At 41.1% G+C, this 12197-nt stretch overlaps 1 protein-coding gene across 1 annotated transcript; it reads left to right on the top strand.

Annotated features, from left to right (window-relative positions):
- The first annotated feature begins 1836 nt into the window (after window positions 1–1836).
- LOC127534357 (involucrin-like) lies at window positions 1837–3308 on the top strand. The gene is made up of 2 exons (XM_051949319.1): window positions 1837–2516; window positions 2807–3308. Exons 1-2 carry the CDS (start codon window positions 1877–1879, stop codon window positions 3235–3237), a joined length of 1071 nt encoding a protein of 356 aa, XP_051805279.1. The 5' UTR covers window positions 1837–1876; the 3' UTR covers window positions 3238–3308.
- Window positions 3309–12197: the final 8889 nt, after the last annotated feature.

Genomic DNA, 12197 nt, shown 5'->3' with positions numbered 1-12197 from the left:
CAGTTTGAAGTGTTTAATGTCTTTTTTAGGGCGTGTTCAATTTTTGTTGTGACTGGAGGAAAAAAAATGACATTGACGACCTCAGAGTGGTTCTTTATGCAGTATTTCATAAATGATGGGATGCTGAAAACTTTTTTCCACTGCTGTAAGATATGAGACGTGTTCTCAGTATGTGCATCACATGTCTTTATATTTTATATTTTAAGATAAAAAATGAAATACATTTAAACATATTTAATTTATACAATCCACATTTTACATGTCTGTCCATTCAGTCGTGGATATTTTCCTTCAGTAGCGGTTTAGAATAGTACAGGATGGAATAGTGGTGCTTTAATATCGGTGTTACTCATTTACTGACGGAGCACTTGTATGTCTGATGGAAAATAACATAAAGATGTGAACTGAAAGTATTTCTTTTTTGGAAACTAATCTGGTTGTAACACAGAAAACCAACATTGGTAGTTTTCCAGTTTGTCCTGGAGGCTCTACACAATTACTGGATCATTCTGTAAATGTTGACATGAATAAATGAATTCAATGTTTTCTAAAGTCAGTGGTGGTGGTTCCTTTGTTTAGGGCTGTGATCTGCAGCATTCAGTGCGACTTCACTCTGCAGCTGTTTGTGACATTTTGATGTGATGATGTGGAGGGTTTGGAGATCCACTTTTCTTCCTTTTTCATTTATTTGAATCAGAAATTAATTGTACATTTTTTTTATTCACCTGCTGATGACAAAAATAAAATGAGATGAGATGAAATGACCACACAGAGCATGAAGAAGCCTGACCTCTGAGGACTGAACCTGCAGAACCACGTACTTCTTTTTCAGGATGACGTAGAAGCAACAGAAAGGCAGAGCTGTCAGACCAGGACCAGAACCAGGAAGCAGGTCCTCCAGAGACCAGAACCAGGAAGCAGGTCCAACAGAGACCAGAACTAGGAAGCAGGTCCAACAGAGACCAGAACCAGGAAGCAGGTCCACCAGAGACCAGAACCAGGAAGCAGGTCCTCCAGAGACCAGAACCAGGAAGCAGGTCCAACAGAGACCAGAACCAGTAAACATGTCCAGCAGAGACCAGAACCAGTAAACATGTCCACCAGAGACCAGAACCAGGAAGCAGGTCCTCCAGAGACCAGAACCAGTAAACATGTCCACCAGAGACCAGAACCAGGAAGCAGGTCCTCCAGAGACCAGAACCAGGAAGCAGGTCCAACAGAGACCAGAACTAGGAAGCAGGTCCAACAGAGACCAGAACCAGGAAGCAGGTCCAGCAGAGACCAGAACTAGGAAGCAGGTCCAACAGAGACCAGAACCAGGAAGCAGGTCCAACAGAGACCAGAACCAGTAAACATGTCCAGCAGAGACCAGAACCAGTAAACATGTCCACCAGAGACCAGAACCAGGAAGCAGGTCCTCCAGAGACCAGAACCAGGAAGCAGGTCCTCCAGAGACCAGAACCAGTAAACATGTCCAGCAGAGACCAGAACCAGGAAGCAGGTCCTCCAGAGACCAGAACCAGGAAGCAGGTCCAACAGAGACCAGAACCAGGAAGCAGGTCCAACAGAGACCAGAACCAGGAAGCAGGTCCTCCAGAGACCAGAACCAGTAAACATGTCCAGCAGAGACCAGAACCAGGAAGCAGGTCCAACAGAGACCAGAACTAGGAAGCAGGTCCAACAGAGACCAGAACCAGGAAGCAGGTCCAGCAGAGACCAGAACTAGGAAGCAGGTCCAACAGAGACCAGAACCAGGAAGCAGGTCCAACAGAGACCAGAACCAGTAAACATGTCCAGCAGAGACCAGAACCAGTAAACATGTCCACCAGAGACCAGAACCAGGAAGCAGGTCCTCCAGAGACCAGAACCAGTAAACATGTCCAGCAGAGACCAGAACCAGGAAGCAGGTCCTCCAGAGACCAGAACCAGGAAGCAGGTCCAACAGAGACCAGAACCAGTAAACATGTCCAGCAGAGACCAGAACCAGGAAGCAGGTCCACCAGAGACCAGAACTAGGAAGCAGGTCCAACAGAGACCAGAACCAGGAAGCAGGTCCAGCAGAGACCAGAACCAGGAAGCAGGTCCTCCAGAGACCAGAACCAGTAAACATGTCCAGCAGAGACCAGAACCAGGAAGCAGGTCCACCAGAGACCAGAACCAGGAAGCAGGTCCAACAGAGACCAGAACCAGGAAGCAGGTCCTCCAGAGACCAGAACCAGGAAGCAGGTCCAACAGAGACCAGAACCAGGAAGCAGGTCCTCCAGAGACCAGAACCAGTAAACATGTCCAGCAGAGACCAGAACCAGGAAGCAGGTCCAACAGAGACCAGAACCAGGAAGCAGGTCCACCAGAGACCAGAACCAGGAAGCAGGTCCTCCAGAGACCAGAACCAGTAAACATGTTCAGCAGAGACCAGAACCAGGAAGCAGGTCCTCCAGAGACCAGAACCAGGAAGCAGGTCCTCCAGAGACCAGAACCAGTAAACATGTCCAGCAGAGACCAGAACCAGGAAGCAGGTCCAGCAGAGACCAGAACCAGTAAACATGTCCAGCAGAGACCAGAACCAGTAAACATGTCCAGCAGAGACCAGAACCAGGAAGCAGGTCCAGCAGAGACCAGAACCAGTAAACATGTCCAGCAGAGACCAGAACCAGTAAACATGTCCAGCAGAGACCAGAACCAGTAAACATGTTCAGCAGAGACCAGAACCAGGAAGCAGGTCCTCCAGAGACCAGAACCAGGAAGCAGGTCCAACAGAGACCAGAACCAGGAAGCAGGTCCAGCAGAGACCAGAACCAGGAAGCAGGTCCTCCAGAGACCAGAACCAGTAAACATGTCCAGCAGAGACCAGAACCAGGAAGCAGGTCCAGCAGAGACCAGAACCAGGAAGCAGGTCCTCCAGAGACCAGAACCAGGAAGCAGGTCCAGCAGAGACCAGAACCAGGAAGCAGGTCCTCCAGAGACCATAACCAGGAAGCAGGTCCAACAGAGACCAGAACCAGGAAGCAGGTCCAGCAGAGACCAGAACCAGGAAGCAGGTCCTCCAGAGACCAGAACCAGGAAGCAGGTCCACCAGAGACCAGAACCAGGAAGCAGGTCCACCAGAGACCAGAACCAGTAAACATGTCCACCAGAGACCAGAACCAGGAAGCAGGTCCACCAGAGACCAGAACCAGGAAGCAGGTCCACCAGAGACCAGAATCAGGAAGCAGGTCCAACAGAGACCAGAACCAGTAAACATGTCCACCAGAGACCAGAATCAGGAAGCAGGTCCAGCAGAGACCAGAACCAGGAAGCAGGTCCACCAGAGACCAGAATCAGGAAGCAGGTCCAACAGAGACCAGAACCAGTAAACATGTCCACCAGAGACCAGAATCAGGAAGCAGGTCCAACAGAGACCAGAACCAGTAAACATGTCCACCAGAGACCAGAACCAGGAAGCAGGTCCAGCAGAGACCAGAACCAGGAAGCAGGTCCACCAGAGACCAGAATCAGGAAGCAGGTCCAACAGAGACCAGAACCAGTAAACATGTCCACCAGAGACCAGAATCAGGAAGCAGGTCCAACAGAGACCAGAACCAGTAAACATGTCCACCAGAGACCAGAATCAGGAAGCAGGTCCAGCAGAGACCAGAACCAGGAAGCAGGTCCACCAGAGACCAGAACCAGGAAGCAGGTCCAACAGAGACCAGAACCAGTAAACATGTCCACCAGAGACCAGAATCAGGAAGCAGGTCCAACAGAGACCAGAACCAGTAAACATGTCCACCAGAGACCAGAATCAGGAAGCAGGTCCAGCAGAGACCAGAATCAGGAAGCAGGTCCTCCAGAGACCAGAACCGGGAAGCAGGTCCAACAGAGACCAGAACCGGGAAGCAGGTCCAACAGAGACCAGAACCAGGAAGCAGGTCCTCCAGAGACCAGAACCAGGAAGCAGGTCCACCAGAGACCAGAACCAGGAAGCAGGTCCAACAGAGACCAGAACTAGGAAGCAGGTCCAACAGAGACCAGAACCGGGAAGCAGGTCCAGCAGAGACCAGAACCAGTAAACATGTCCAGCAGAGACCAGAACTGGGAAGCAGGTCCAGCAGAGACCAGAACCAGGAAGCAGGTCCAACAGAGACCAGAACCAGTAAACATGTCCAACAGAGACCAGAACCAGGAAGCAGGTCCAACAGAGACCAGAACCAGGAAGCAGGTCCAGCAGATCCAGACCTTCTCTGTCAGCAGCTGAACTAAAGCTGAAGTCCAGTCAGACATCAGGAGGTGGTTCTACCTGGATCTGGTCTCCAGGTGTTCTGCTTCACTGTTACCTTTATATTTAATATGTATACCGTTTTTGCATTACACTAACTCTGTTTCCCCCTGTGCTATTTCTCCGAGGGTCCCTGGTCCCAGAGCTGGATGCTTCAGATCTGTGGTTGATGTTCCACCAGCTGGTCCAGTCTCCATCATGTCCACTGTGGGATGCTGCTGCTGACCTTCCTTCAGCCCACTGCTTCCAGCTGCTCATTTCCACCAGTCTCTGCATCACCCTCACTATACTTGATCTGCTCTTCTACATACTGTTTGAATTTTACTACCAGCTATATATGTAGTAGATTTAATGCCAGAGCTGTACACCAGAACAGGAAACTATGGATCAGTTTACATGTTAGCTTCTACTTTGTATGAATCATCCGTCTGATCATACATGGATCCAATGTGTGTTACATGTTCCTTGTTATCCATCGCCCTCTCTACCTCTCTACCTCCTTCTAGCAGCAGATGGTTCCCCCACATAAAGATCCAGGTTCTGCTCCAGTTTTTTCCCTGTTAAAGGGTGCTTTTCTGCCACTGTCTCCTTAGGGCTTCTCTGGGGGTTCATATGGGTTCTGGAAAGAGTCTTCAGACAATTTGACTGTAATTGGCACTATATAAATAAAATTGAATTGAATTGTTCACATTAAAGCAGGTTAAGGAGTCATGTGACTCTTCGGCAGTAAACGGACCAATCAGGTTGCTCCTTCAGTCAGCAGGTAGTTTTAATGTAGAGCGAGGAGGAAAATAAAATGAGGACTTTAAAGTTGTGCTGCTGTAAATGATGCAGGACAGGAATGCTGCTAGAAAACTGCTCATCATGTTAATATATTGATTTTACTGATCAATACAGCTGATTATTGATCAGTGACACATCAGAGCTGTTAAACTTTAACTTCATAGATTAAACATGATGTTTGTTAAAGTGTATTCAGGTCTGACTCCATCCCATAATGCAGGAAATCACTTTAACTTGAACCAAACCAAATAAATGAATGTTATTGATTGAATAAATACCAATAGATGATCAATGATCTATCAGCTGCAGGACCAGCAGAGTGAACAGACAAAAACATTAAAACACATTTATGGGATGTCTGCATCAGCAGCTGGATACATGCAGGTTTCCATGGTAACAGGATGCATCCAATGTGTGATGCTGTAACGGATTCATTCAGAGGTTTTAGGAACGTTCAGACCGTTCAGCATCAGTTACCATGGAGATCGAGCTCCTCAGCATCAGTTACCCATGGAGATCTAGCTCCTCATCATCAGTTACCATGGAGATCTAGCCCTCAGCATCAGTTACCCATGGAGATCTAACAGGTTAAGAGAGACACCTTCATGACTGCTAAAACTCTGACTTTCTGCTCCTCTGGGTCTCTGGATACTAAACTGAAGTCTGATTCTGTCATATTCACTGAAAGTTGCGACATCTTCACTTACTCTCATAATGACGTCACATGTTGTGAACTAACGGTGCGTTCAGGCGTCTCACAAACATTCAAATACAGATGAGAAACAGGGAAGTGAGCGTGTTCTTACCGTAATCTGACATCATCCTGTGTGTGTGTGTGTGCGCGCGCGCGCACATGATGTCATTCTCCACGCTTGCATTATTCAAACAGGGAAGTAAAATGCTGCCGTCAAGTTTGAGCGGAAGTCTGCACTCAGAACTTCCTTTAAACAAATAAAAGCTTGATTTGGACCCAACAACTGAATAAATCCATGTATTATTGGTCTGTACGGGCGGGAAAATATCTGATCCAGAGTTTTCTGACAAATCCTGTCATCTGACGTCTGACATCACTGATACCTTACCAGGTGCGTTTAAGGTAAGATAAGATAATCCTTTATTACTCCCCATGTCAGGGTAAATTTCCCGTGTTGTAGCAGCAATATACAGTAAAGATAATAATTATAATAACACTAATATATATACAATATATACAAAAATGGAGAATGAATAAATAGAGTATCACTACACTATAAATAAATGACATCAGCAAAAGTGGCGTGTGGAATAAATGTAAAAGTGCAAAAATGCCAGCAGTGCAAGGAATTGTGCAGGTTTTCCCATGATTTAAGGTGATATGATGTGAGTCCAGTTTATGTTAGCATCAGCCAGTGATGCTGATGTTGTTCAGTCTGACAGCAGATGGGATGAAGGACCTGAGATAGCTCCTTCTTCAGGGTGGGTGTCTCAGTCTGCTGCTGAAGGAGCTGCTTAGAGACTCCACAGTGTCATACAGTGGGTGAGAGGGGTTGTCCATGATGGATGTGAGCTTTGCCAACATCCTCCTCTATGGAGTCCAAGGAACAGTCCAGGACAGAACCGGCCCTCCTGACCAGTCTGTTTAGTCTCTTTCTGTCAATAAATAGAAGATAGCAGACGCTACTACAGAGTCATTAAATGTCTGGAGCAGGTTTTGAACACTCCAAAGTCAAGTTTTAAGATCTAGTTTGCAGGCTTTGCCGTTTAATAACAGCTTTTTTAGACTGTGATATTTTAATCTCCAGTTTTCTGACGTTTTGGTGGGTTAAGGTTCCGTTTTTTGACGTCACATTACAACTATGGGCTTTTATTTTATAATCCCTGCTGAAGGCGACTCTTATTGTGGAGAAATTGATGTGGCAGCGACAGCTCCATGGTGTGAGTTTGTGTCTGTTTGTGTCTGTTTGTGTGTCTGTTTTTGTGAGTTCACGTCTGAAATACTTACATTTGAACTTCTTTCGGGTTCTATTGGGTTTCATGTCTCGGTTCGGTTGTTAGCTGTTAGCCTGTTAGCTTAATTTCGTGCCAACTTCGGCAGAGTTCGGCAGCATGTCGGAAGCAGACCCGAGAGCCCGGTACCTGTACCGGCTGCCCCCCTCCGTCCTCTGGGAGTTCTGCCGGGTCATGGATGGACTGTCGGACCTGGACTGGACCCGCTTCGGTGAGTCGGAACCAGAATTAGACAGTATGCTAACAGCTAGCGGCTAGCCTGCAGCAGTAAGGAGGGTGAGAGCCTTCAGCTGCTTCAAGGCACTTTAGAACATTATTCAGACACTGTGGAACATTGTTCAGTCACTGTAGAACATTGTTCAGTCACTGTAGAACATTATTCAGACACTGTGGAACATTGTTCAGTCACTGTAGAACATTATTCACTCACTTTAGAACATTATTCAGACACTGTAGAACATTATTCAGTCACTGTAGAACATTGTTCAGTCACTGTAGAACATTGTTCAGTCACTGTAGAACATTATTCACTCACTTTAGAACATTATTCACTCACTTTAGAACATTATTCACTCACTTTAGAACATTATTCACTCACTTTAGAACATTATTCAGACACTGTAGAACATTATTCACTCACTTTAGAACATTATTCAATCACTGTAGAACATTATTCAGTCACTTTAGAACATTATTCAATCACTTTAGAACATTATTCAGTCACTGTAGAACATTATTCAGTCACTTTAGAACATTATTCAATCATTGTAGAACATTATTCAGTCACTTTAGAACATTATTCAGTCACTGTAGAACATTATTCAGACACTGTAGAACATTATTCAATCATTGTAGAACATTATTCAGTCACTTTAGAACATTATTCAGACACTGTAGAACATTATTCAATCATTGTAGAACATTATTCACTCACTGTAGAACATTATTCAGTCACTTTAGAACATTATTCAGTCACTTTAGAACATTATTCAATCATTGTAGAACATTATTCAGACACTGTAGAACATTATTCAGTCACTTTAGAACATTATTCAGTCACTGTAGAACATTATTCAGTCACTTTAGAACATTATTCAGTCACTGTAGAACATTATTCAGTCAATTTAGAACATTATTCAATCACTTTAGAACATTATTCAGTCACTTTAGAACATTATTCAGTCACTGTAGAACATTATTCAGTCACTTTAGAACATTATTCACTCACTTTAGAACATTATTCAGTCACTTTAGAACATTATTCAATCATTGTAGAACATTATTCACTCACTTTAGAACATTATTCAATCACTGTAGAACATTATTCAGTCACTTTAGAACATTATTCAGTCACTTTAGAACATTATTCAGTCACTGTAGAACATTATTCAATCATTGTAGAACATTATTCACTCACTTTAGAACATTATTCAGACACTGTAGAACATTATTCAATCATTGTAGAACATTATTCACTCACTTTAGAACATTATTCAGTCACTTTAGAACATTATTCAATCACTGTAGAACATTATTCAGTCACTGTAGAACATTATTCAGTCACTTTAGAACATTATTCAGACACTGTAGAACATTATTCACTCACTTTAGAACATTATTCACTCACTTTAGAACATTATTCAATCACTGTAGAACATTATTCAGTCACTGTAGAACATTATTCAGTCACTTTAGAACATTATTCAGTCACTGTAGAACATTATTCAGACACTGTAGAACATTATTCAATCATTGTAGAACATTATTCACTCACTTTAGAACATTATTCAGACACTGTAGAACATTATTCAATCATTGTAGAACATTATTCACTCACTTTAGAACATTATTCAGTCACTTTAGAACATTATTCAATCACTGTAGAACATTATTCAGTCACTGTAGAACATTATTCAGTCACTTTAGAACATTATTCAGTCACTGTAGAACATTATTCAGACACTGTAGAACATTATTCAATCATTGTAGAACATTATTCACTCACTTTAGAACATTATTCAGACACTGTAGAACATTATTCAATCATTGTAGAACATTATTCACTCACTTTAGAACATTATTCAGTCACTTTAGAACATTATTCAATCATTGTAGAACATTATTCAGTCACTTTAGAACATTATTCAGACACTGTAGAACATTATTCAGTCACTTTAGAACATTATTCAGTCACTTTAGAACATTATTCAATCATTGTAGAACATTATTCAGACACTGTAGAACATTATTCAGTCACTTTAGAACATTATTCAGTCACTGTAGAACATTATTCAGTCACTTTAGAACATTATTCAGTCACTGTAGAACATTATTCAGTCAATTTAGAACATTATTCAATCACTTTAGAACATTATTCAGTCACTTTAGAACATTATTCAGTCACTGTAGAACATTATTCAGTCACTTTAGAACATTATTCACTCACTTTAGAACATTATTCAGTCACTTTAGAACATTATTCAATCATTGTAGAACATTATTCACTCACTTTAGAACATTATTCAATCACTGTAGAACATTATTCAGTCACTTTAGAACATTATTCAGTCACTTTAGAACATTATTCAGTCACTTTAGAACATTATTCAATCACTGTAGAACATTATTCAGTCACTTTAGAACATTATTCAGTCACTTTAGAACATTATTCAGTCACTTTAGAACATTATTCAGTCACTGTAGAACATTATTCAGACACTGTAGAACATTATTCAGTCACTGTAGAACATTATTCAGTCACTGTAGAACATTATTCAATCACTGTAGAACATTATTCACTCACTTTAGAACATTATTCAGACACTGTAGAACATTATTCACTCACTTTAGAACATTATTCAGTCACTTTAGAACATTATTCAATCACTGTAGAACATTATTCAGTCACTGTAGAACATTATTCAGTCACTGTAGAACATTATTCAGACACTGTAGAACGTTATTCAATCATTGTAGAACATTATTCACTCACTTTAGAACATTATTCAGACACTGTAGAACATTATTCAATCATTGTAGAACATTATTCACTCACTTTAGAACATTATTCAGTCACTTTAGAACATTATTCAGACACTTTAGAACATTATTCAGACACTGTGGAACATTATTCAATCACTTTAGAACATTATTCAGTCACTTTAGAACATTATTCAGTCACTGTAGAACATTATTCAGACACTGTAGAACATTATTCAATCATTGTAGAACATTATTCACTCACTTTAGAACATTATTCAGACACTGTAGAACATTATTCAATCATTGTAGAACATTATTCAGTCACTTTAGAACATTATTCAGTCACTTTAGAACATTATTCAGACACTTTAGAACATTATTCAGACACTGTGGAACATTATTCAATCACTTTAGAACATTATTCAGTCACTTTAGAACATTATTCAGTCACTGTAGAACATTATTCAGTCACTTTAGAACATTATTCAGTCACTTTAGAACATTATTCAGTCACTTTAGAACATTATTCAATCATTGTAGAACATTATTCACTCACTTTAGAACATTATTCAATCACTGTAGAACATTATTCAGTCACTTTAGAACATTATTCAGTCACTTTAGAATATTATTCAATCACTGTAGAACATTATTCAGTCACTTTAGAACATTATTCAGTCACTTTAGAACATTATTCAGTCACTTTAGAACATTATTCAGTCACTGTAGAACATTATTCAGACACTGTAGAACATTATTCAGTCACTGTAGAACATTATTCAGTCACTGTAGAACATTATTCAATCACTGTAGAACATTATTCACTCACTTTAGAACATTATTCAGACACTGTAGAACATTATTTACTCACTTTAGAACATTATTCAGTCACTTTAGAACATTATTCAATCACTGTAGAACATTATTCAGACACTGTAGAACATTATTCAATCATTGTAGAACATTATTCACTCACTTTAGAACATTATTCAGACACTGTAGAACATTATTCAGTCACTTTAGAACATTATTCAGTCACTTTAGAACATTATTCACTCACTTTAGAACATTATTCACTCACTTTAGAACATTATTCAGTCACTGTAGAACATTATTCAGTCACTTTAGAACATTATTCAGTCACTGTAGAACATTATTCAGACACTGTAGAACATTATTCAATCATTGTAGAACATTATTCACTCACTTTAGAACATTATTCAGACACTGTAGAACATTATTCAATCATTGTAGAACATTATTCACTCACTTTAGAACATTATTCAGTCACTTTAGAACATTATTCAGACACTTTAGAACATTATTCAGACACTGTGGAACATTATTCACTCACTTTAGAACATTTTTCAGTCACTTTAGAACATTATTCAGACACTTTAGAACATTATTCAGACACTGTGGAACATTATTCAGACACTTTAGAACACAGGGTTTCCGCGGGGTTTTAAAAAGTATTAAAAAGTGATAAATCAAAAACGCAAAATTTAATGGCCTTAAAAGGTTTTAAATTTGGGCAAACAGTATTATTTTTTCTTTTAGACAATGAGCTGTTTCATTTTGATAAAAAAATAAACATAAATAAAATAAAACATATCTTGCTTGCAAAATTTTATACCGGAATGTTCGTCAGTCGCTCACGTCGACGTCATAGCAATGCATTCATTGGTCGTTAGTAGGGCTGAGTACCGAACTTCGGTTCTTTAATGGCACCGACCGAAATGTTTCGGTACTAATGAGTATCGAAATAAGCCTCGTCTTTCGGTTCCATGTTCCGGTACTTATCACGTGATTATGATAAAGCAAACCTGTGTTTGGCTGTAACATTACACGTGATTGCGGCAAGCCGGAAAAAAGCATGCTGCCCATTCACAGACAGGTTTCACGTTAGGTACATTGACTTTACTGCAGTTGTTTAGCATGTCGTCGAAGTGGGAAAAGATGCCTCTGAGGTCTAAAACGTGGCTCTACTTTTGTAAAATGGACGCTGTAACAGGAGAACCTGTCTGCGGCTCTGCTCAGCACAATAACCACGGCAGTTCGGCCAATGCAGACAAAGTCTTTTATTCACCACACGTCGTCTCAATGTAAATAAAACAGTCTCTCTTCCTTGCCCGGCGCTACACCGGACCTCGTCCGGTAAACAGTCTCAGCGTCAGCCGGATCTCCACAG

The sequence above is a fragment of the Acanthochromis polyacanthus genome, chromosome 6 (genome assembly GCF_021347895.1).
Source record: "Acanthochromis polyacanthus isolate Apoly-LR-REF ecotype Palm Island chromosome 6, KAUST_Apoly_ChrSc, whole genome shotgun sequence".
In the NCBI taxonomy this organism is placed as follows: domain Eukaryota; kingdom Metazoa; phylum Chordata; class Actinopteri; family Pomacentridae; genus Acanthochromis; species Acanthochromis polyacanthus.
This window is presented reverse-complemented; position numbering and strand designations above follow the sequence as displayed.

Bases quoted from the DNA above. Each gene is read 5' to 3' on its own strand.
- LOC127534357 (XM_051949319.1), top strand. From the start codon at position 1,877: ATGTCCAGCAGAGACCAGAACCAGGAAGCAGGTCCTCCAGAGACCAGA. The intron at 2,517-2,806 runs GTCCAGCAGAGA...ACCAGGAAGCAG, and splicing joins AGACCAGAACCAGGAAGCAG to GTCCTCCAGAGACCAGAACC.